Here is a 26342-nt window from a genome sequence, read left to right on the forward strand (position 1 = left end):
TTGAGAAGGCATACGACACTACTTGGCGCTACGGCATTCTTCATGACCTCAAATCTATTGGTATATCAGGAAATATGCTTAACACAATAGAAGGATACTTGTCAGAACGGACATTTCGTGTAAGGGTTGGGACGGCACTCTCCAGAGTGTCTGTACAAGAAAATGGGGTTCCTCAGGGTGGAGTATTGAGCTGTACTTTATTATCAAAATGAACACGCTCACAAAGTCGTTGCCACCTCCAATATCATGCTGCACGTACGTTGACGATGTACAGATTAGTTACAAGTCGTGCAACCTCTCAGTGTGTGAAAGGCAGGTTCAACTAGGTATAAATAAACTCTCTAAATGGACAGAAGAGAATGGCTTTAAATTAAACCCACAGAAAAGTACCTGTATCCTGTTCTCAAAACGTCGTGGGCTCTGTCTTGAACCTGACCTTACTTACTACCGTTAGCTGTCACAAAACTACCGTCACTACCGTTAGCTGTCACTAGACTACCGTTAGCTGTCACAAAAGAACACAAGTTTCTGGGCCTTGTCCTTGATGAAAGACTGACGTTTATATTACATATAAAGAAAACCAAATTAAAATGCTTAAAAACATTAAACATACTGAAAGTCCTGTCTCATCAGTCCTATGGTGCAGATAAGGAGTGCCTCTTGCATCTTTTTACCAGCTTGGTTAGGTCCCGCATGGACTATGGAAGCGTGGCATATGGCTCAGCCAGCAAAACTGCTTTAAAAATGCTACACCCAGTTCTACACCTCGGGCTCTGTCTTGCGTGTGGCGCTTTCCGTACAAGCCCCGCTGAGAGTTTGTATGTAGAGTGTGACCGGTGGTGTTTGGAGTACCAGCGCATGTTTACGGCCCTAACGTATGCTCTTAAGATGTCTTCAAATATAAGGAATCGGTGTAACACTATTATCAAAGACACATCCACTATGAGCCTGTTTTCCAACCGTCCTTCACTTTCTCCGCCTTTCGCTTTGCGAGTGAGAAGACAAGCTGAAGAACTAGGGGTATCCTTCAATGAACTCGATGAAACCAGTGTAACAGACCTTACTGCACCCTGGGATGTGTCATCATTTGCCTGCGACTTTTCCTTTAGGGAAATCGTTAAGAGGAATGCACCAAGAGAGCTCATTGTACAACATTTTCTACACATACAACACAAGTACCACCAATACAATGCTTTCTATACAGATGGCTCGAAAAGTGCTACTGCTGTTTCATGTGCTGCACATGGCCCTAGATGAATGTAAATTCTGGAATTTTCACGGCAGAAGCACATGGAATTCTTCTAACACTACAGCACATTAGACGAACAAAAACAGAGCAATCAATTATTTTTACAGATTCTCTGAGCATTGTCAGGTCGCTACACTCACGAAAACATAGTCGCAATGTTGTCATGAACCGAGTTAGTCAGGAAATGGTGACAGCACATGCTCTAGGGCTGAAGATAATAGTATGCTGGGTTCCAGTGCATTGTGGTATACGAGGAAATGAGATCGCTGACAAAAATGCTGCGCTGGCCACTTTGCGCAATGATGTCGAAATCTCACAGGTACCATACGAGGACATGAAACCAGTAATACGAAGACGTCTCCGCGAACACTGGCAACAACACTGGGATGAACAAGCACACAATAAACTACACACAATAAAACCACAGATAGGCAAATACATGACAGACAAACAAAATAGGTTCAATGAAACATCCGTGTGCAGGCTTCGAATAGGCCATACACATGGCACACATTCGTATCTCCTAACTGGTTCAGTGCAGCAGATGTGCCGAGCGGCTTTCAGTACTACATATATTAATCGAATGCAAATCCTTAAACGATGTGAGACAGTGACACTTCCCTGATTTATACAGGTACAGAATTCTACTTCATCCCTCTTTATTTTTAGGAGACGAACCAGCGGTCACGAACAAACATGTATTATCATATCTCGTTGAATCCGATTTTTTAAATGTCATCTCGTACCACATGTAACTTTCGGATCTCTCAGCATTAAGAGAGCTACCAAGGGTTACGCACCCATCATGGTCACCTTCATCCACCATTATGGCCATCTTCATATTTTTAATATCTTACACCCATATATTAAGCTCTTTTAGTAAACAGGATCATACTCGTACCATACACATTTTAGACACTAAAATGACAGTAAAGGACCACTAAATATTATCTTGGCGCTCTTTGGCCTTGGCTGCCCTTGCGCCATAAACACCCACATACTACTACTACTAGAGTACAAGAATTGGAGCGCCTAATGCTGGAGTGCACTGCCGAGAGATATGTGGGGACGTTCACTTATCACCTGGAAAGTGCAGGCACTGGAAAGGCCGTGTGTGTTCTTAAAAAGACAGCACCCAGTTACCGACAGCATGGCAGCACACGCTGTGCAAGTGCTGAGAGTAAACGACAAGGATGACAACAAGGGCCACGTGTTGTTGGCGTCGAGGCAAAGGCTACGAAGACTGCACAGAGAATGTGCTGCTCTCTCAGTCTGCAGAAGGTTCACTTTACAGTACTTGGTTTACCTATAGCAGCACTGGCCATCATTATTTGAGAGAACCCTCGCGCACTGCTAGGCCCGTAGCACGTTATCAGGATGCCTTGTCGGGCTTCAGTGTTTGCATGTAGCACTTCGTATGCTGTGCTTGCACCCCAGCCTGGACACCCACATTGCTTCTGCTATGGCCCACCAACACTGCATTCACAGCCTGCAAGAGTTTTCCATGGTACGGGTCATGCTCGTCGTCAAGCTTTGTGTCTGCACTGTTCCATTGCGCACAAAGTCACCTGGGTGGTCAGTTGGAAACGCAGTCTTTGCGACTCTACAAGAGGCATTTGTTTTACGGGCCCATTGTGGTCCTCTGCCCTGGGTTTTAGGAAAGTGGGACAAGCACAACACGAGTCTAACTCCGGTCTCCGCTGCTGTGTGCACTCCCACCCTAACAAATGCCAGCTCTTTTGGTACGGGTGACCAGGAGGTCCTGCCTCCGGTTTCTGACCTTGGGACCTCCTCTTGTATGTAGCACATACTGTCGTACCGTATTTTCGTGCTGCATACAACCCGCCCCTGCATATAATCCACACCCCCACTTTCAGCCCGCCCGAAAAGAAAAAAAAAACCTCTCATATTGCCCCCATATTTGATACAGGGAAGTCTGCACCAAAGCTACTGCTCAAGCAACCCATCACATACATTCATGGGTTTATAGGTCTTTCGTCAAACGAATAAAATTCAGTTGTTAGAGTGTGCTCATCCTTGTTTTTTTTCTTCCTTGTCTTTGTATGTTTAAAAAACAAGGACAAGTGCACTCTAACAACTGAATTTTCTTTGTCAGTGTTACTGCGTAGGAGCTTCACGGCAGAGCGCGCATTGCCGTGAAGCTGCACTAAAGAAGAAAAATATGCGTATTATCCGCGCCCCTACTTTGCCACTTAAATTTTTGCATTTTTGGTGCGGGTTATACGCGCGATAATACGGTGCTTTTGAAACAAACTGCGCTCTGTGTTTGTGCAGGCTCTCGGGACGAGACATGATCGGCATAGCCTTCACAGGCTCTGGCAAGACCCTGGTGTTTGTGCTGCCCCTGCTGATGTTCTGCCTGGAGCAGGAGAAGCGGCTCCCCTTCATTCAGAACGAAGGGCCGTACGGCCTCGTGGTGTGCCCATCGGTGAGGCTGTCGTGGAGCAGCAGTGTTCGTGCCGCTGCGCCGCATCAGTGCCCCGTTACATGTCACTCTTACTTTTTTGTGTGTGTGTGCTTGGCACCCAATAATGGTGGTAAGCAAAGTATTAGGCCATAAAATGCGAGCTTTGTGTGGAATTTGACTGCAAAAGAGCCAGCAGTGTAGGCATAATCAATGTTCAAAGTGTTTATAACAGTGTTGCAGCACCTTGTAGTATTTCCAGAACGTTACATGCTGCGGAGATCTGCCACCATTGCATGGCCAGCTCTGACAGCAATTGAGAAGTGGTCTCGGTACACACCGCAAGCTGGGGAAGTGCTGCGAATGCGCCAGAATTGAGCTTGAGAAAGTTTTCTTCTTCATACGCGCGCAGTAGGCAGGGTTTAACCGGTGGGAATTCCGCATCCGCTGGGGTAGAGTGAGGCTAACTTTGTGCGCGCTCAGCCGGGAGCGTGCTGCCAGTGACAGCGTGATGTTTGTTGTTCTGCTCGTGGAACCTGCCTTGGCGTAACCCCACCCCCTTGTGTGCAGCGCGAGCTGGCCAAGCAGACGTTTGAGATCGTGAGCTTCTTCGTGAAGGCCCTGGAGGAGGCCGGCTACCCGGGCCTGCGGGGCTGCCTCTGCATCGGGGGCACCTCGGTCAGGGAGCAGCTGGACGTGGTGCGCAGGTGGGCACCTGTGGCCGGGCACTGTCGGGGACCGAGATCGGAAAAGGATTGGTGCCTCATGGCAGCATGTTTGCAGTTGTGTGTCCCGCATAACCGTGCTTTGTTATTTGTCGTATGATTAGGCGATTTGTTTACAACCTTGTATATTATGGTGGTTTAGTAGGTGTTTTGTTAGTGTGGAGGTTCAGACCTGTATTGGCCCATTTCAAACAAGGATTGTCTCGCCTAGCGTGGATACTTTTGCTTTGCAGTGACTAATGTCGTGCTCTGGTTTTATGTTTTTGTTTTGTTTTTTGTCAGAATATTTGCTTTTAAGATGGAAGAGGAATTCTATCAGGATTGGAATTTCGCTTTATTTTTGCTAAATTTCGCTTTATTTTTGTTGATGTGAAGCGCGGCTGTTCTAAGCATGGCATTAAAAAATAAGATTGTGTTTCAAAATTTTTTAATGTTTTCGCTGGAGCATGGACCAAGTGACCCAGGCTCTAACTATGGCAGGCTTCACCAGTATTCCTATATCACGCATTAGATACAAACATTGATAGCTGTCGCTACCCAGAAAAAAAGGCTCGAGAGAATGTGCTACTAATGCAGTTCACATAAGTGTAACTTGTTCTCTTTTAACGTGGCCAACTAGGCTTTCAGCTGAGGTTAAAGCACATATATTCCAAAAATGGAAATCATACAAATGAAAGTTACGAACATGAATTAAGACATCTGTGGCGAGCCTGCCCAGGAAACATGGCGTGAAGAGCAGGCAGGGCGCACAAGTCCTGTTCGGACTCATTTCAGGTCAGTTTTGCTGCGCGCTCTTCACTCTGTCGGCATCCCACAGACATGGGGGGCAGAGCACCGGGAAACTTTTGATCGCATATTGGGCACTTCTATCGCAGCTGCTGCTGTGTATTTGTTCATGCTGAAAGTGCGCGAAAGACGCAAAATAGTCAGGGGAGCGCGTGCACACACACTTACAGGCGGCAGCGCTTCCTGCTGGGCCCTGCATTGGTACAGTGCATTGGCTCAGGTTCATTGCAAAAGTGATAGGGTGGCGATATTGCTGCTGGTTTCCATGTTGGCACGAGTTAGGCAGCAATGCATATTGGACATTGCACAGCAATAAAGTGAGCGTGGCAGCTTGGCTTAGCAGTACCAATGCATAAAGGTGGACAAAGGACAAGGAGTGGGTTGGGCACTTGTGCATTAGAAGTAGTACTTTAGGTGTAGTACTTTTTAGGCCAAATAGTACAAATAAGGCAGATTTTTACTCTAACCTTAGAGAACGGCATTTTTTATTTAAAATGTTACATAATCAATAATGCCGTGTCAGTGTCCCACCCAAATCCACTGTCAAGCCTTCTTCCAACCCATTCAGCCTCTGCTCCAAAACAGTTAACCACGCTAAGAAAACAGAAGGATCTGGGCAATACGTATTCTATTCTGACTCCCCTGCAAACAGCTGGTTACAAGCCTTGCCGCAATAAGCCATGTTCCACTGAATGGCCACAAATTGTCACTATGCCGACGATTGCCGCCACAACATGCCTTCAGGCTGACCTGTGAATTGTCTAAATGTTGACTGCTGTAGCGTCCTTTCTAGTTTGGTTTAATAGTCACCACTGTCATGCAAAAAAGCCTTCCTACATTACCTCTTTCAAAAGCATGGCAACATGCCTAGTGGTTCATTTGAACATCTCAGGCCACAACTTGGAAACCCGCTCTTCAAACTCATTGCAACTGCGAAATGCGCAAATCCTATCTTGGTATAATTGGGAGTTCAGGAAAACTGACACGCTTTTCGCTTGATTGAGGTTCTCATGTTTTTATGTACTGTTGCCATATACCGTGACCCCGACATAGTTAGCTTGCCCAGCATGGTGGTATGGTTTGTACCACATAATAGAATCCGTGGTGTGGATATCTACCTAAACCATCCAGAAGTCCCCTGTACTTTATTCACCTAGTGGTCACAATGCAACCCTTGTGGCATAGTGGCTTATATGACCTAATCTTTCCAGTTAATAGAAGCGCTTATCCTTTTGGCTGCATTCTGTTTGTAGCTTTTTGCTGCTTAGCCCTTTACATGCCCCGTGTATAAGTGTGTGTGTGTGTGTCTTTTTCCCCTCCTCTACCTTTCACCCCCCTCTGCTCCTACATTTATTGTAAGCCACCTTTCAAGGCATCACTTGTTTCATGCGAATGTGCATAGTGCCTGCGTGTTGCAGATCCTTCGAATGGAATGTTTCATTGGTGGTTGGCTACAAAAAAGGCTCCTTTTCTCATTCTGTCGGGAAGCTAGCTTTTTTCAAGTGTTTGGTTTAGTTTGAAGGTTTCACTATTTGTGCGCCCCTGCTAAAAACGTTATAAATTTTAGTAGTCTCAAGACTTTTATGCTCCTCTGCACAGACTGCTTGGAGAGGGTCTGAGGAGCTGGATTCTGTCATGTGTGCTAGTTGCATGCACACGCTCCTTCACTGGTTCATTTGGGAGAACAGCTGGAAGTAGTCAAGCTCCGATTGTGTGCCTAGTAACATCACCGATCTGAGAGTGGGCACTCGAACGGGACGGGGAAGGTGTCTGCTTACAGCTTGTGCGAAGCTCTTGGTGGCCCATACGTGGCTCCTCCAGTACAGTGGTGTGTCGTGCGGGGGAAAAACCAATTCAGAGCGAGGGTCCCTTTTGCAATGAAAAAAATTGTATGGAGCGCAGGCGTTCCCCAGAGAACCCCTGTTGTAGCCAGCGATCAACCTAAACAGTTATTGGAGGGGTTTTATAAAACTTTATATCGAGAAATAAAGAAAGGAGACTATTTAGGGTGATAGATAAGGAATAATTTGACAGTTAAAGCTTCTGAAGCCAACTGGTAAGCAGCGGCTGCCAGGGGCGCTGCTTACAGCAGGAGTTCCTCAGCAGAAATTTTCATCACAAAAGGGAGCCCCCTAATCGGCTCCGAATGACACACCTCTCTCTGCTAGTACACTGTACCTGCAGGGACTCGTTGCTTGCCACCTTGTCTGCGGAAGATGTAGACTGATCTCATTACTGAAGAACCAGGGGTTCTTTCTTCTTGTCCGTCCCGGAAATTGTCATTGATCTCAGGGAAGTTGTGTGGTAGTTTTTTGTGGACCGAGAATCGCAGCCATGTGCTACCCTGCGTGTGAGCCATGCCTGAAACGACAAAGGAGTACAGTGCTAGCTTCTGAAGGGAGAGAGCAAAATTGTACTGCTCAGCGTTGCCAGCTTGCATGGATGGCAGTGAGGTAGGCAGGTGCTGCTGTTGTGCGTAGTGCGATCCTGCCTGAGCCGTGCTGCTGACACTGCAGGGGTGTGCACGTGATGGTGGCGACACCTGGCCGGCTGATGGACATGCTGGACAAGAAGATGGTGAATCTGGACATGTGCCGCTACCTGTGCCTCGACGAGGCCGACCGCATGATTGACATGGGCTTTGAAGAGGACGTGCGCACCATCTTTTCCTTCTTCAAGGCAAGGGCCACACTGCGGTCTGGCCTGGCTGGCCACTGGAACAGCTGTCGGGCGCTTGCCATGAGGCGGCCGTTTCTCAGTGCTGGGAGTGCAGCTGTCTCCCTGTGCTCATCGCCCACGTGTTCCTTGCGCTGCATTCATTGCCCGTAGCCTAACTACAGCGAACTAGAATATTTGGGTAGTGGAAAAAGTATCCATCTCTGAGTGAGGCACTTAGTGTCAACCACATGAGGTGGCGCTCGTGTGCCATGCCCAAGCACTTTTACACCTCAGGAAGCGGTGGGCAAGCATGCGTCATGGGCAGTCTTCGAAGGGCTGCTGTTCTTTTTTTTTTTTTTTTTTTCCCATGTAAATTTATTACCGGTGCAGCGAATGGGCACTGTTATAACGTTGAGAATGCTATTAATATAGCAAGGGTCTTATGGAAAGGGTCGCTATGGCATGCATATTTACTATTTGCTCATTTTTCCATCACATTTGGCCAGCCGAGCAGACTGCACGCACCGTGCTTTAGGGATTGAAGCTAGCATGTGGATACTTTTTTCTTCGTGGTTTGCTGATTTTTCTATCGTGTTGCGTCAACTGAGAAAACAGTGGCGGGCTTTAGGCGGGCCAGCGTGGGTTTTTTTTTTTTTTTTTTTTTCTTTCCCTTCTTTAGTTGTTTGCTGATTTTTCAATTAGGTTGTGCAAACCGAGCAAATAGCATCATGCTTTAGCCAGGCCGGCATATAGAAACATTTCCTCTCCCCCCTAGAGCACTGCACGAGCCGCAATTTCTAGGCCCAGCTTGAGCCGGCTCGGTAGAGGCACGAGCCCTGCCCACGCCTGATAAAAATTTAGATAAAAGCCCGACCTTGACAATTTTTGAAATTTTGAGCCCGAGCCCGACAGAATATAATAAAGTAATTCCGAGCCCGCCAGACTGTTTTTAAATATCAGCCTGGGTCCGACAGACTGCATGAGCATGAAGAACCTGTCTTTAACCGAAAAACACCAGCATAGAGCGAGTACATTTTCTTTCAGCTTGCACAACATGAACGAAGGTAGCGCCCCCAAGCGCAGCTTGTGGGTGAGTGAGCAGCCTCCTTGCTGGTGTGTGCAGGGCCAGCGGCAGACGCTGCTCTTCTCAGCCACCATGCCCAAGAAGATCCAGAACTTTGCCCGCAGCGCCCTGGTGAAGCCCATCACGGTGAACGTGGGCCGGGCGGGGGCCGCCAGCCTGGATGTCATCCAGGAGGTCGAGTACGTCAAGCAGGAGGCCAAGATTGTGCACCTGCTGGACACCCTGCAGAAGACGGCGCCGCCGGTCAGTTGTCCGCTGGCATGTAGTGTGCGGTGATTGGGTCGGTGCAGGCCCTGCAGCTAGTAGGAATGGGGGCACTCACATTTGTCTAGCTTGCATTCTAGCGCCACCAGTTGCCACCGAAGGTGGGCATCACTGCCAAGTACCTTCACTGTGTGCCAAAGAGAAATTAGGGCTTTATCTTTGAAAGCCCACTTTACCGAAAAACGACAGCACTCAATGCTTATGAAAGGTTTGCAATATGACTTCGCTTAATGGCAGTCATGGTAAATGTTATTAGAGCGAAAGCCCTTGTTTCGCAACATCATTTGTCGCGTTAAAACGACCTGCAGGCTCCAGAGCACAGGTGTGGCAGGTGGGACATCGCGCCACGCGATCTGCTGCGCTTGCCCCGAGCCTTGTGCGGTACTGCGTGATGAGGGGGCAACGGCTGCCTTTCCAGCGCTTGGTCTGAGCCCGAGAGACAGGCTGTGGAGTGGAAGGGTCGTGCCGTTTGTGCCACGCTGCCCCAAAAGGCAGATATTGCGCCAATACTGCTCCCAAGTGGTGCCGCAAAATGTGAGACAACCATGAGACGATGTTTACTCGCACTCATTTGTTCGGCTGTCATTTACAACTTGGCGCACTGCAGTGGACTTCCTAAAGGACCAAAGCTCCGAGTCACTCGTCAAAATTTCCTGGTCTCCAAGATGCAGCACAGTTTCACAAGACTTGAGATCAAACTTCGGCTGCGGGCAGTGCACAGACTTTGCCCCTAAATGGAGCTTGCTTGCACAGCACGCTGCACCGTGATGGGTGCTTCGTCTCTAGTAGTGTCATTGCAATCCTCCTGCTTATTGTCAAAAGCAAAAAAATAAAATAGTTTTACCATTCAGTCGGACCCTTGCCGTTTTATCTTATCCCTAGTGCCCTTGCCATTCCAAAGGTTAGATGCCGCCGGAGGGTGTGGAATAGGATGAAATAACAGGCGCAGCCCTGGCACAAGCCAGAGGGGAGATTCTGTTAAGCCAGCAGCTGTCTGCAAGTAATCAGCTTGGTAGGTATGTCGAGCCATACAGCACCGCTTTTTTTCCTCCACTAAGCCCACCATATACGCTGAAAAAAAAGTAGATAAACACTAGTGCATTCGTTATTTGGGTAAACATGAGGCAGTTGCACGGTGTTTTTTGCGTCAGTAGAAGCATGCGTTGATACTTGGTCAATAGTGCAGGTAATACGCTAGGATGTTGTTGTTTTTTCTTTTGTTTTTGAACGTGAACATTTATTTTGAATTCCTCTAGAGTTTAGTCAGGTTTAGTTCAAATTATATTTAGTTCCTGTTAAAGGGACACTGAAGTCAATTTGCCAAACTTCTGTTTATGTTTGGATTGCATAGACTGGCTCAAATGAACACACTTTTCATCATTTATCCAGTTGATAAAGCATTATTCGATTTATAAAGCCCGAAAGAAATAATACCGTGTGACACTTGTGGTGGTCACAACTAACAGCAGTGACGCTCATATGCAATGCAATGTTGATTGGATGATGTCCAAGATTAGGGTTCACACCCGAGTCAGTTCTGTGAAACAACATGCTTGGCATCCGATGTTATCGTTGGCTGGACTTTTTCGATATCTCAATTATCGGCATACCCCCTGCCTTGTTGTCGGCTGTAAAATGCATCAGATAAGCCTGCCAGCATGGCTTGGAATCATAACTATCACTAGCCAAGGCGTGCAAAGTGGATGAACGCCCTCCGCATCACCGGAGACGCTCAAATGCGACGTGCTCTACCCCCACCTTTGGAGCTTTCCTGGCTCGTGCCTGTATTGTAAGAGGCGTGTTCGCCCAAGGCCGAGAGTCGGCTGATGCAGCACTGTGCCCTCAAGCAGTCGGTGCTTGTGGCAACACCGCGCCAATGAGAACTCGTCAGCGCATCAGTGTCAGTCTGCACGCGTTCTGCGAGCTCGCTCGTGGAGCAATGAATCTTACAGCGCAAAAATGGTTAATTTAGTATAGAAAACAGTGCCAAACTTAAATAAATCAACTTAAGAAACATATTGCTATTGGGGATTCGAACTTGCAAATTGCAGAACTATGCACCTAATGCTCCAGGCCATTCGGCCATAAGCGAGCACTGTCAGAAATGGAAATATAAAGCATATATTGTATAGCCTGTTTACATTTCTATGTAGTTTTAGCATTCCAAGCAGCGTAGATGACAATTTCTTGAATAACGCTCGTGCAGTAAGCGTCCCCCAGATTCCCACAAATACCTCATCTCTAGCGACTGCATTCCTTAGGCAGAAAAGCAATCGCAAATCTGTGGTCGCGCTGCTGACCACTGTGCTAGTTCACCCAGCGCGAAAAAGTGTTTCCTGCACCTTGGCTTTACACTTTATAAAAAAGTTGCGGTTGATTTTAATTCCCTACTACCTATACTAACTTCACTGACTCTTCTCCCGCCTTTAATTGGCCTTAGATTTTCCTACTAACGTAGCAGTCAGTGAAGCATCACATGCGCGCTTGTGTGGATCCACTTGGACTTGGAGCTTGATACAGTATACAAACTAACAAACGAAGGCACATTCTTCCAGGCACAAATCGTGTTGTGGCTTAGTTTCAATCGAGCGAACGAATTGCGACGGCCCACCGGCGGCCAGCCAACTAACCGCTGGGCCGACTGATTCTATTGGAGAGTCGATACAGAGAGGAGGACAGCACTTTTGGATAGATTTTGTTAGTTGTTACTAAAGTTGCGTAAATGCTGCGAGAGTGGTCGAAACATGGCCTAGAGACCCGAGACTACAATTTACGCAAGTAATCCCGCAACGTTTACAGATCACTTAAGTGTCCCTTTAATTCCTTCCTCCCTTAATTTCTTTTTTTTTAACATGAAAGTGTTTTATTCCCGGATACACGAAGATTTCGCTGAAGTCATATCCATCACGGAGGTGACGCCAGTACAACAAAGTAAGCGGCCTGTAAAGGGTGCATCCCTGCACACAGAGTCTTCTTGCAGGGAAGCAACCTTTAGTACTAAAGAGTACCTTATACTTAGGGTTGTTCATTTTCGGGTTTTATATTTTAACGAAAGTGTTTTATGCCGCAATACCCCAAGATTTTTTCTGGCGTCATATTAGTCATAGAAATAATGCCAGCACACCTTTGCCGAATCAACCCGCCAGCAAGACGTCGCTCGCCAAGCACACTCACAAGACAGCCGCTGACTGCAAATCATGCTCAGCTGCGGATTTCGCCGCACATTTCACTTTCGTGTTTTACTGATTCCTATGACAGAGGAATCAACCACAGTTTTTTTCATTTGCCTACAGTCTCGTTATATGTAGAATAAAGGTACTAAACCTTTAATTCTTGGGTGCAAGAAAGACCGTTTTGCCCACTTCCAGTCTTCTCTTGGTTGCTTCTCACAGCTTTAATGGTGTTAATAAGAGGAAAATTTATTTTTCACTTGATTGCGTATATCTAGATTTTTTTCTACCTGCTCTGCCAGCTGTGTGCTTTAAAGGAACACTAAAGGCTGAGTACCTTTTTGTTTCTACTGAAAGATCGCATGTTCCATAGCCCTCTCAGTTTTTGTTCGACAGCCAACGATGCGTTGTTTGCTCAGAAAGAAATAATTAGAGATGGCATGTGTCTCTCCTGTTTTCCTTTCATTTTTTCGTGATGTTTCCGAGCATGTCCCGAAGCGAGCAGAGCTAGCTGGGCCTGGTAATACTCGATTGCTGCCGTCTGTGTCAAGTATACATGCACTAGTGGTCAGTAGGCGCGGTAGGTTGTCGTGTTCACCCGCATGCATGCATCTTTTGACTGCGCTTGCATGCAAGGCGAAACATTTCAATGAAAGTGAAACTGAAGCACAGTCTACCACCTGGGATGTGGCATCATATTTTATGGTGTGGGCTTGCTGTGGTTTGTGTCTTTTTAAAAGCGCATGATCATCAGAAGCAAAAATTTATTTTACATTTGCACATCCCTGCTGCATCTGTGTTTGTTTCCGAAAACACTTAGGCAAACTCCACCAATCCCGTTTCGCCACACATTCACAGTTTGTGATGTCACAAAGTGTAGTGCGTGATTGTGGATGTGGCATCGATACTTGATTTACGTTTCTGGAATTTTCTGTGTTAATAAGAAACCGCTGCCGCTGCGAGTGGTTTATTAGTATTCACAACGCTCTAATCTAGGCAAACTTGCTTTTACACTTTAGTGTCCCTTTCATTGTGGGAACAAATATTTTTATAATTTGTAGAAAAAATGGTCCACTCAGTATTGATTGAATGTTGAAAAAAAGCCATTTGAATTTTTTTGTGTGTGTTTCCCGAATGAGAAATTGCAAGTTGCGCCAAAATTTAGATTGTGGTGCTCCAAAGCTGCTCCAAAGTTCCCCTTTTGCTGCTCCAAAGCTGCTCAAAAACAGCATTACCGTATTTCTTTTGCCTGAGCTGCTCCAAAAGGTTCAAACCCACTGCCACCCCTGCAGGCTGAATCCAGTCATCCAGCAGCCTGTTTTTCACGAAACACTGTGTGCATTGTCTTTGCAAAACTAAGCCAAACAGACCTTTCATTCGTGATAACTAGGTTTACAAGTGTTAAACCTTACTCGTTGTTTGATTTTTTTTTTTGCAGGTTCTTATTTTTGCAGAAAAGAAACAGGATGTCGATGCCATCCATGAGTATTTGCTCCTTAAAGGTGTGGAGGCAGTGGCCATCCATGGCGGGAAAGGCAAGTCACACATCTACCTGAATATTTCACAATCAGAGAAACTGGGGTGTATTAGCAGAACATCTGCAAGCAACTTCAACTGTAAGTAAAGGGACACTAAAGTGAATTTTTCAAACTTCTGTTTTTGATTACATAGCACAGACTGGCTCAAATAAACACACTTTTCATCGTTTATGCAGTCAGTAAAGCAGTATTTTTTTATAAAGTCTGAAATAAGACAAAATACCATGTGACATTTGCGAGGGCCGCTGCAACTAACAGCAGTGACTCAAATTCATCTTGCGACGTGACTGGACGATGTCCAAGATTGGAATTCAGACCAGTTTCGGTTTCGGTTGCTTGCAACAACACGCTTGCCATCCCGACATTATTGTTGGTTGGGCATTTTCGATATCGCAGGAATCGGCACACCACGTTTCTGCCATGTTGTATGTCGTAGAATGCGTCAGATAAGCCTGCCAGCACCACTTAGAACCACAACGCTTTGTAGCCTAGTGTTGTATGTCGTAGAATGCGTCAGAGCAGTCTGCCAGCACCACTCAGAACCGTAACGTTTATTAGCCTAGGCGTACGCAGTGGCTGAACACCCTCTACGTCATCGGAGATGCACAACTGAAGGGTGCTTCGCCCCCACCTTCGGAGCTTTCCTGTCTTGCCCCTGTGTCGTAAGAGGCGTGTTCGCACCAGGCCGACAGTGGGCTGATTCGGCACTGCGCCCGCAAGCAGCCTGTGCTTATGTCAACACCCCACCAACGAGAACTCGCCAGTGCGTCAGTGTCAGTCAGCACGCATTCTGCGAGCTCGCTCATGGAAAAATAAAGGTTGCAGCGCAAAATGGTGAATTCAGTATAGAAAACATTGCCTACATAAAAGGAAATCAACTTGAAAAAATATTGATAAATCCAATCGGTATTCAAACTTGCTCGTTGCAATGCATTGCATCCAATGCTTCAGACTACTCGGCCAAAGCCCCAAGGGTATTTCTTTTCCTTTTTGTAACGATAACTTAATTTTGATTTACACAAAAATATAGAAGGTATGTAGAAGGTTACACGTTAATCAGTAGTAGCTAGGGCAGCAGACATAATAGGTTAAAAATTTTGGTAATGAAATGACAGTGAACTACACAAAACAATGAAGAAAGTGACCACAAACCAAGGAAGCATACACTGTTCTGTGGTACTTAAAGTGACTCGTTTGGTCTTGAAAAACACGAGACAAAAAAAAGGAACACTGACAACAACAACAAAGACTATATATGTCATAATGAAAAGAATTCTATGGTCCTTATTTGCTGGTGCTTATCTTTCTTATAATATATATACAACCGAAGGGATGGATTGATCAAAGAAGGCAGGGATGCACTGACCTGTTAAGCTATCACCATTTTGCGTGGGCCTAGAAGGTTTCATATTTACACTTCTCCTTGCTTGTCTTGTATTTTTATTAAGTGTGTCGCTGCCTCGGGTGAGCGTTCTTCGCAGCTCCATGTCTGAGCCTAGTTTTCCAAGTGCACTAATCATCCATCCTAGTCTCCACGGAAAATGCCGCCATGTGGGCTGTGGGTGGAGGTTGCACACTACTACATTTACCCCATAGCTTTCTAAAGGGGATAGAGGCCTTTGGCGAGGACACAGTGACAAACAATGGGATGGTCCACCACCTGGCATAAAAACTTGAGGCCCGACGAGGTGACGCGCCACGAGGTTCGGGTGCATGATTGGATTTAACCCCAAAAACACATTGTCCTGTTGCAGTCGAGCAAAACGTGTTCGACAGCCTCCTGCTTTCCACACAGGAGGCTGGGGAAGCAAGAAGCCCCGCTTCTGCTGACGAGCCGTGACTAAGTCTTCAGTGCTGACTGGGATTGGCCACTGCCTAACTCACTGGAGCACGTTGTCTCCACCCTGAGGGACAAAAGGCTCATGGTAAAGAGGCGGTAGCAGTGTCTGTGCTGCCAAGTCCCAGCATAGCTTTCGCAGCTTGATGGCAAGCAGGTACTGCCACGAAAACAGCGTCTGCAGTGAAGCCTTCACTTGTAGAACCCGGTGATGCGGGAGCCGTAATCTACGGGAACTGATGTGGCAAGCCACGGAGGCAAGTGACGGGAGCCTAGAATGGCCGCTTGAAGGAACGGATCAGCCTGGTGGGGGAAATAAAAGAAGCACTGGACTAGAAGCTTGAGTTCAGCGTTTATCAGTTTAATGCTTCTCCCCTCCACACTCCAGAAGAGGTTAGTGTGGCACATGGGCTTCTATTGAGACCGCCAAACAAATACTCCTCACAAGAGGTGCAGCCTCAGTACCAAGCCAGCACCAATGGTGGTAATGCGCGCTGCATAAAGAATCATGGTGTAAGCCACCATATTGCCCAAAGGGACCTTGTGTAAATTGATATATCCCGATGGGTGAAGCTTTCTCGATGGGTGAAGCTTCCATTCTGCCGCGTCAACTTTTGGTTTCCACTGAGGCACCACCGCTTTGCCTAAGCCGATCTTTACACCTAGATATGATTCATCACGGTCCAACCACCTCCACAACCAGGCCCTCTCTGCATTTTCTAGGTTCAGCTCGGCACCACAGAAACAATAAACAATAAATAGCACATGTTAATAAAACTGGTGTGCCAGTAGGAGCACTTTTCCAGCTTGGGTAGCCGTTGAGCTAACAAAGGTGGCGCCGTTGGCATTATGCAAGCACCTGGAGCTCCCGTCCACCCATAATGAGATCTTCGATTCTGTTGGAAGCAGCCACCATGCGGCACAGTGGCTCCAGATAAAGGGCGAAAAACAGTGGGAGACATGGGACATCCTTGGCGCACAGAGTTTTGTACCATGATGGGGGTTCCTATTTGCCCATCTAAGATTATGCTTATTGTGGTTTGACTAGCATATCTGAATCCACTCCATCAGGTTGTCTTCTATTCCATAGTGCCTTAGTAGTGTGAACAGAAAAGACTGTTGTACCCTGCTGAATGCTTTCATGTGCTCAAGTTGAATTGCAACCAATGGAGCTAACTGTAATTCTCCTGCCTCACAAGTGGTCCTCGTACAGTGTGTGGGGACCACATGGGTCCCCATGCCGGCCGCGCGGTGCCATTAGGGCAAGCTGCCTGGCGCCGCCAAGACGGGGAGGTGCCTTGGCGGCAAAGCCGCGCGAGCATTGAGGAAAGAATACTCCATGCGCGCGAGCGTGCGCGCCTTCATGCATGTGCAGTGCACACTTCCCCATCAGCGATATCAGCGTACGGAGCGCTGGCCCTCTAGTGGCAGGCTTCCCCTGTGGCACCCTCCTTCCCCTCTGGAGACCCTTCTCTCCAACCGAGGTTACGTTGAGGGCAGGACTGCTCTGATTAGGGCTTTTTCCTGAGAGGTCTGGAACCGTGCGGGTCAGACCACGGAGCTGGTGCTCCTCGACCCCGAGTCGGCGGCCACGGACGGCTTACCGTGCTCGTGGGGCTCTGTCCCCCACCTAAGCTCGGGACAGCCTGTCCAGTGCGTGTTCCATTTTACGACCGAGCAATAAAGCGTGGTTTGTCGACATCGCCTGGCTCCAAGCGCATCCTCGGCACCTCTGGTGAGTCGAATGAACCCTCGCCGGCGTCCTCGTGCAGCCGCGGTGGGGATTGCGGCTTTGGTTCTCGTGTTCTGGCTTGCTAGCCGGGTAATACGGTCTTCTCGGAAGTTGAAGTTTATTGTTTGGCCTTTAAAACCGCTAGTCTGGTGTGGGCCTACCACTGTACTAAGGGCTGCCTGGAGTCATTGAGCCAGGACTTTGTAGTCCGAAGGTTGGCGGGGGTATCGCATGGGCTGTTCATTCTTTTTTAGTTTCGGCATTCCCGGCAGCTTAGATGATGAGTGTTTCTTGAATAACGTTTGTGCAGAAGCATCCCCCAAATCCCCAGGAATGTCTTATTGCTAGCGGCTCGTTCTTTAGGCAGGAAAAGCATAGCAAGGTGAGGTCGTGCTGCGGACTGCGGTGCTACTTCACCCTGCACAAAAAGTGCTTCGCGTACCTTGGTTTTACACTTTGCAATAAAAGTTTCGGTTGATTTTAACTCCTCATTACCTATATGAACTTCACTGACTCTTCCCTTGCCTTTAGTTGGAACTAGATTTTCTACTAGCCTACTAGTTGCGCAGGCATATGCAGCTTACAGCTTTAGTGAAGCAAAGTAAGCGAAGCGTTGCATGTGCTCTTGTGTGGAGATGCTTTGACCTCATCGACTTCACTAAGCTTCGTACAGTCTACAAACTAACTAAAGCCACACTCTTCCGGGCACACATCTTGTCGTGGCTTAGTATTATATTTGCAAATAAAATGCGAAGACCCACCAGTGGCCAGCCGACTAACTCTGTCGGGGTCTGCGAGCTGCGCAGTAGGCGCAGCCTAGCCAAGCCTGCAAGAGGAGTCGTCACACGAAACATCATAGGAAATCAGCAAGGAGGATGCGGAGAGGAGGAGAGCACTTCTGAATTTATTTTTCTACAGAATTAAATCGTATAAACGCACCCAAAGTGGTCGAAACGTGGCCTAGGGACTCCAGACTTCAATTTGCACAAGTAATCCCACAATGTTTACAAAATCTACACTGCCTGATACTATAATTAAAACAGCTTTTACAGTGGTTATACGCCATTTTCGTCTGCTTTATAAACACTTCCCTTAGTCTGTCATGTTAAGCAGCTCATTAGCTTGCCAAAGGGAAAGACAGCCTTGATAAAGAGCTGTACTTTTTCAGATGTTCAGTTTTTCTCCTTTTTAACTGATACTCTCGACAGTATGGGTATTTTCACTTCAAAGTTGTACGTATAATTTGTAACGATTGGGCACTGCCACAGCTTATGGAGTTCTTCAGAATTGAATGAAAAGCAGTCTACTAAACCTAATTTATGTGTGCATGCACATTTGCGTGCGCATGTGCGTGTGTTTTATTGCAGATGAGGTGGACAATCGACAGTCGGGCATAGTGCTCCGCTTCCCCATCGTAGGCCAAAGACGAAACTGTGTATGCTTGTGGATACATTGCTTCACCTGCGTGGTCTCTGTCTCGCATTTCCTGTCGCCATGTAACAACACGCACGCACGCGTGCACGCAGATAGGTAGGGAGAAGGCAGGCAGACAGGCACGCACGCACACACAGTATTATACTGAACATTTTATTGCTCACACTTTGAGTCATTTCTATTCAAAGTTCACTTAAGACCGTTGCCAAACATCCTTGTGCGTCAACCTGTATGCTGTGGGCTATGCTGAGTGTCCATTTTAGGCTGACGGAAAGGGAGGAAAACAGCAACTTTGGCTATTGCCCAGAAGATCCTGGAACACTGCCTGACAGTGGGATATCTTCTGCAGTGTTGAACACTGAGCCAAGTGTTGCATTATTTGAACATCATCAGAATTTTTGTAGTGCGGTCAATTAAACTTCAACAGTGTAGCGCACTTCAGTACAATGCCCCACGTTTGTCTTAATTACTCCTGAAGTAAACAAAATTGAGGCGAGGATAGTTTTGCATGGACAATGTGGTGTTTGAGCCACATTGTTGCTCTGGGGTCTCCGGAACAGTGGTGCTGACAAGCGCAGGCCGGAACCCTTCGATTCGATGGTGCTTTATTGTTCAATGGAGAAACAATATACCGTGTTTATGTACAGGAGGAGGTCTCAAGTCAAAGACTGCAGGGGGGCCTCCTATAATACAAGCATAAACAAGGAAATGTTTTAGCAAACAGTGGTTACATTATTATGTTGAAACAGACTAATGCAGATATTACAGAACTGAGCTTGCACTAGTACAGTAAAAAAAAAAGCTAACAGAACAGGGGATAAAAGTAAACAAAATGAACTCAGATGGACTGAAGGTGTGCGCGTAAGCTATTCCTTAAAAAAATGAATATTCGAAGCACTTTTTGTCAAATGAGACAAACAGTTCTACTCGTAAGCAGCGAAAAAATGCACAGCTTGTTTACCGTAATTAGTTTGAGCTTTAGGATTGTTATGAAAGGCAAAACAAGTGCAGCTCTGAAGTGGGAGCCGGTTAGCAGTAATAATTTCAATAGGGAGCCTTCTGCTGAAGAATTTGAATGCGACGATGCAAAGAGAATACTTCACCAAATTAGAAACCAACAAAATAAACGTTTCAAGGGGGACAGGTGCATTGGGTATGTATTGCCCCAAGACGATGTGCAATAACTAATGTGACTATGAATGAAGGCATAGTACAATGAAATTAGTCTTCAACCCAAAATAAGGATGAACCTAATTAATATTGGTATTTCATATGCTACTTTTTTATGTTAAACATACAAAGAGATGTGTTTTTGATATTTGAGATTTTTATCAAGCTCAATGCCTAAAAATGTGCCGTAATCAGAGCAAAGAAGTTGAGTCCTATTTAGGCAAATGGAAGAGTTTTCCGGGATTATTTTGTGTTGAGATCTAAAAATAATAGAGATTTTGATGCGTTTTGACCCGGCACCATGTAGCTAAACTATTACAATCAGTATTAAGCTTCACAATTAGCGATTCTGATTTTGTAGTTTCACCTTTTCCCGTGCAGGCAAAGGACACCGTAAACTCTATGGACTAACTGAATCGTGCATCAAGGTCACAGAGAAAATACATTGATTAGCTTGGAGAAGGTACTTCTGGTGTTCTTACTCTGTGGTAAATTGTGTGGTCCAGTTGGTGCAGAGCTTGAATCACTGCCTGCAAGAGCATATTGAGTGCTGTACTTTGTACTTGTGGGACAATGTATTATTTTTCACAGCCAGTGCAAATGGTTACTTAGCCAAGCTAAAATGCTAACAAGTGCCTTTGCTGAACTTGGAAATGCATCAGGGTATCCCACAGGTTTCAGTAGGTAGCCGTAGCTGACTGGCTAGCTTGTTCCCCTCCCTCTTTCTCTCTCTCTTGGCAGACCAGGAGGAGCGATCCCGAGCAGTGGACGCATTCCGGCGGGCTGAGAAGGACGTCCTTGTGGCAACAGACGTGGCCTCCAAGGGCCTGGACTTTGAGAACATACAGCACGTAATCAACTATGACATGCCAGAGGACATCGAAAACTATGGTGCGCATGTTGCTTGGGGTGCATCTGTTGCACATGCATGGTGAAAGGCCAGTCCTAACCTGTGTGGGTGACCTTCTGCTTTCAGTGCACCGCATCGGCCGTACGGGGCGTTCGGGTCGAGTTGGAATTGCAACAACCTTCATCAACAAGTCTTGTGGTACGATCACTGTCACCTGGCGGTGTTTGAACCTCCCTGCACCAGTCATTAGCGGCATAGTGGAGAAGAGAGTGTTGCATACCATTTGTAGAACACTGCTGATACCTTCTCAGTTTCATTCACACCATACAGTCATGCGCTTTAATTGAAAAGCTGTGCTTTCATCTCATTAGTTCTTCTTTCACCCGACCTGCCGCAGTGGCTAAGGCGTGCTGCTGAGTCGAAGGACGTGGGTTAGATTCCCGGCCGCGGTGGCCGCTTTTCTGATGGAGGCGGAAACCAAAAATGCCCTTGTGTTCAAGATTTCGGCGCACGTTAAAGATCCCCAGGTAGTCAAAATTTATCCGGAGCCCTCTTCTACGGTGCGCCTCATCAGCGCATTAAACCCCACAATCAATCAACCAATCTTCTTTCACCCAGCTCAGTATTTGTTCCCTCCTTCTGTTTACATTTCTGCTTTCTTGGGGCAGTGGCAGTATGCGTCTGTTGTTTCCATGCAACAATGGTTTGGGACCAGAGGCGAGCACCACGCTGGTATCTATTTCTAACCAAAGTGCACATCGGTGGGTTTTCTTCTGTTGCTGGCTAAGTTGGGAGGGAGCGCACCTGGTACTCCTGTCCCAATGGGTGAGAGTTGCGTGCCCATGTCTTTGCAGATGAGTCAGTGCTCCTGGACATGAAGCATTTGCTGCTGGAAGCCAAGCAGAATGTGCCCCCATTTCTCCTGGCCCTCCAGTCGGAAAACGAGAAGTACCTGGAGCTTGGAGGTGAGCACCTGCTGAGCTGCGTGTTGCGCACGAGCTGTTCCCTCGTCCTTCTGGCGCCACAGCGGTGTGCCAAGCCATTGGGCGCCCAGGTGCCTGTCTGCAGTGGCCTTGTTGAGCTTTGCACGACCCAGTGCACACACCGTGTTTGTGCGCCCCAAACGTGCTTGCAGTGCTGTGTACCACAGCGTCTGTTGCAGCAACAGTGCAGTACATGGGTCTGAAAATGTTTCATGCTTCCTTTTTGCAACTCTAGCAGAAAGGAAAACTGCCCAGTGAGTGGAACAAAAATCCAGCAATTTTTGGTGGAATAAAATGCATGTGGACACTTCTAAGTTTTGAGGTTTGCATGACCAAACATTGGTACTAAGTTAGGGATTGACTTATGAAACCAAAGTAAAAGTGATTAGGTTTTATAAAAGTGCAATGTAGTTAGAGAACTTGTACATTTATACGTATTGCTAGCGATCAGACTACAAATTATTATGCAGAGCCAGTCCAGCCTTAGCAGTAACGAGGTTTGCCGTGGTACTTGTAGCTTTCACTTTTTACTTCAATTAAGGCGGGTGATCTAATTGTAAGTACTCCTCGTTCAAAAACTTGGTCATTATTCGAATGTCTCGAGGGAAGCCTCACAGGTGGCGTGCTTGTGTGGAGGCATTTGGCCAGCCGTGTCAACGTCGGCCCTTGGGGTGTCGTTGCAGAGGAACGTGGCTGCTCCTACTGTGGTGGCCTGGGGCATCGCATCACGGACTGCCCCAAGCTGGAGGCCATGCAGAGCAAGCAGGCGTCCAACATTGGCCGCAGAGACTACCTGGCCAACAACAGTGCGGACTGGTGAACGGCGCTCTGCTACCACACAGCCAAGGGCCGTTCAGTTTGTCGCTGCGATCCTGCGGAATAACACTAATTCAAGCAGCACTGGTAGCCCTGTCCCTTCTTCCCGGCTTCTGCACAAAAGCCTTGCCACTGGTGCAGTCGCAACAATTCCCCCGTGTCTCCACCCGCCTCTCAGCTGGCCCCCATTAGGCTGGGCATTAGTGGCTGGCAAAGGGACATGGCGAAGCAGCACCTGCATGCACCCAAGCGTGCAGGGGCTCATTTGAGGACTTGGCTGGGGTACCCATAAGAGGGTGTGAAAACTGGGGCAGGTGACCTTCCATCTTTCTGCACGGCAGAATAAGGTTGCTGTAATAAGCAAGAATTATACCTTTGATCTTTTTCACAGTGGTAAGAGAGTGCTAGTGCACCGAATTCCAACAAAACAAGGTGGCAGTGCTGTAGCCACGAGCTTTCAGGAGTTCTTCTCCCATGGTTCTTCAGCAGGCCCACGAGCCACCATTATTTTATGGGCAAACTTATCTTTGATGATTGTCTTTACATGTGAAGCATTCTTTGGCTTGGGAGGATGACTTGCTAGCATATAAGAGCAATAGCAAGTGATGAGCTCAGTGAGCACATAACCTCGAAGGCATGGATAAACAATGGTCCCTGCAGCCATACATGAAAGAAGTCCTGTGGTGTCTTAACAGATTCATAATTTCTTAGCACGAAAAATGAGGGGGGCTAATAAAAGGACATGAATGGGACAGGCATTAGACATGAAGTGATATTTTATAAAACAAAACAATAATACATAGAGTCGCCGTGATCAAAGTAGCACACACCAGATTTGATTGCAAAATTTATTTGAATCAAATTTCTTCGTGGAAAGAGCCAGGGAAACGGTGCTTACGTGCCTCCAGCTTATTTGCTGATTAGATTCAAACATTTTTGTCACAGCTCATGCAACGCGACTGCACGATACTGGTTTGTCGAATTCGTATGTGCACATGCAGCTGCAGCGGCAGTGATCTGCCAAATGCCCAATCCCCGTGACCGATTAAACTCGCACTCAGCATTCTCCCAATTTAGGGTGTACAAGCACATTTGGCCAATGTAGCCTTTGCCACAGAATAGCGAAATCCTGTCTACTATGTCCACCTTGCAGTGTGTTATCAGAAAACCGGCTAGTCCACCTCGGTGCTTTTATTGCTGTAGTGGGGCAGGGGTGTGGGAACAGAGGGAGGCTCCCCCTCTCTTAGAGATAACGTAGCACGGCCCCCCCATCAAGGGGCACCTGAAGGCTGCCGCTGAGCCCCAGACGGCTCCAGGAAGGTACTTTGCAGACGGCAAAATGCTGATTTGAAATCCCAGTGGTGCTGGTCACTAATTGAGAATTTTTCGCCTGTATAAATTCCCCCAAATTCTAAAAAGAAATAGTGATTTCGACTTTCCCCATCCTCAGCAGACATATAGTTGAAAGGCCTTCGTATCAAGAATTTTACAAGGTGACCTTCCGTTTCAAATATTCAATGCCTGCAGTATCGATCAAAAGATGGATGGTATATTGGCTTTGGCCTTTGTATCATAATACTAGCCAGCTTTACTTACGGTGTGACCAATATCTCTTTATGCTAACTAGCTAAGATTTTTTAGGTAAACCCAGTTCCCTGAGCGGCTTGCACCAATTGCATAATCACTCGTGCTTTAACCATAGAGTTTCATACAATAATAATAGCGAGGAATCTGGCGCTGCGATCGTTCGCCGCGATGGAGTCCACAAACTCTACGTTTGTGGACTGGAAAGGAAGGTTGTTCCTTCAACGCTGTGGTGTGTGTACTGGGTCGAAAGTTGCACGTGTTCTGAGCGACATTATCCTAAGAAGAGTAGCCAAACGCATCCACAGTAATGTCAGCAGTTCAATCACAAAAGTGTTCAGATATTTAGATGATTTAAATTTCATGTTTTCGTTCAACCCTGTGATATGGAAAAACTTGTTGGAGATATTGTTCAAGTGTTCACGGATTGTGGTCTAGGATTACAGCTCACACATCAGTTACCCCAAGAGAATCAGCTACAGTTCTTTGTCATTAGGTTGGAAGTGAAACCTGACCACATGTGTTGTTGGATGTGCAGTCCTCATTCTGAGAAGCCGCTCCTCAACTTTAATTTTGCTTTTTCTGATCAGCTACAAAGGTTAAAAGATGCCGGTTTCCCAGGTGACATCATTCGTCTTAAAAGATGGGCACATGCGCAGTGCATGACGATAGAGCACCGGCGGAGAAGAAATTTCCCACAGTACTTCCATATGCCCATAGATTGTCCCACGGTTTGAGGTATGTTCCGGGTCGCTTTGGTGTAAGGGCTGTTTTCCAGCACCCAACAGACTGAGCAAAATTTGTGGACCTGTGGACAGAAAGCTCAAAGGCTTGTCGTGTGGCATTGGAAAGGGTTACGGGGTGAAGCATGGGTCTCCTTTTGTACCGCGCAAAAAGTGTGTTGTCTACCTTATGCCATTTCCATGGGATCATGTGTATATAGTACAGACAAGTAGGTGTGTTAATGTTAGGTTGTTAGAACATAAACGGTCTTTAGGAGGAAACACCTACTCACACGCGGCTCAACACGTTTCAAAGTGCAAATGCAAGCCTTCGTTCCAGGAAACAGTGATACTATCTGTGCGCAGGGACAAGTTAACACGCGAGATTATTGAGGCATATAATATAGGAAAAAAGGGAGTGGGGTGCTTTTTTGAATTTGAATTTGAAGTGAGGTTGAATTTTTGAATCGCTCTCTAGCGTAAAGGTAAAACGCGCATTCATCCGCACAGTTTGTTTGTGCCTGTCACGTTTTGGAAATAACACAATAAACTGTGACGCATGTGTGATCACTTGGGTTTTAGGTTTCAGTATTTAAATGTGTGTCTGTTCTAATAAAAAGATCAGTTGCGAGTCAGCACTGTGGGTTGTCGTCTCCTTTCTTAGTGTCCGTGTGTAAGTGTGCTACCATCAAGATGTTCCAAATGCAGTGCCAACTAGCCCAGTTGTCACTTCTACAAAAACACAAATGAAAATGACAGCGCTGCATGTGGCGAAGTTGCCTGCAAATTAGGAGTTGTGGTACCGCTCACTCTGCAGAGCAATGTATTTTGGAAGCTGACAAAGATAGTAAACTGTTTGGGACCAGCAAACTTTTTGTGCGAAATACGGTGTGCACCACTGCACAAGCAGCGTGGGGCCTGGCGCACGGCCTGGGAAATGGCCCTGCTCATATGCCCTGCTGTCTATACACAAGGTTTCAGCTCCGGAATGGACAGAACAACGGAGAGAGAAGTTAAATCGGGTAAAAGCAGCGTAAAACCCTTACGGCGGACTTTTAGAAGAAGCTTCTTGGTGGTTCCTTGGATGTGGACACGAGTTTAGTTAGTGTGTTGGGCATGCTGACGGATGGCCCCGAGTGAATGCTGCACAAAGGCACCTTTCAGGCAGCATTATCCCTTGCACAGCTTATGGCTGTCCCTTACGCAACCTCAGCCCCACTGGAACTTCCTGCAGGGGGCTCTCTCATCACTTGTGCCTGGAGCAAAGGTTGCCTGCCCTGGTCGAGGTAATCATTAACTCGTTGAAGATAACAAG

The 26342-nt window shown here is 46.9% G+C and overlaps 1 protein-coding gene across 1 annotated transcript in view; it reads left to right on the plus strand.

Moving 5' to 3' along the window:
• Abs (ATP-dependent RNA helicase abstrakt) overlaps positions 1–25665 on the plus strand; it is a 47918-nt gene extending 22253 nt beyond the window's left edge. The window contains exons 6-14 of the mRNA XM_077688238.1: positions 3545–3698; positions 4245–4381; positions 7702–7864; positions 8967–9170; positions 13800–13896; positions 20814–20963; positions 21049–21120; positions 21777–21887; positions 22589–25665. Of these exons, the coding sequence (XP_077544364.1) occupies positions 3545–3698; positions 4245–4381; positions 7702–7864; positions 8967–9170; positions 13800–13896; positions 20814–20963; positions 21049–21120; positions 21777–21887; positions 22589–22725 (1225 nt within the window). The 3' untranslated portion in view covers positions 22726–25665. The remainder of the gene's footprint in view (positions 1–3544; positions 3699–4244; positions 4382–7701; positions 7865–8966; positions 9171–13799; positions 13897–20813; positions 20964–21048; positions 21121–21776; positions 21888–22588) is intronic.
• Positions 25666–26342: the final 677 nt, after the last annotated feature.

The sequence above is a fragment of the Haemaphysalis longicornis genome, unplaced genomic scaffold, assembly GCF_048455015.1.
Source record: "Haemaphysalis longicornis isolate Haplotype H1 unplaced genomic scaffold, Haemaphysalis longicornis Haplotype H1 scaffold_1, whole genome shotgun sequence".
Classification (NCBI taxonomy): domain Eukaryota; kingdom Metazoa; phylum Arthropoda; class Arachnida; order Ixodida; family Ixodidae; genus Haemaphysalis; species Haemaphysalis longicornis.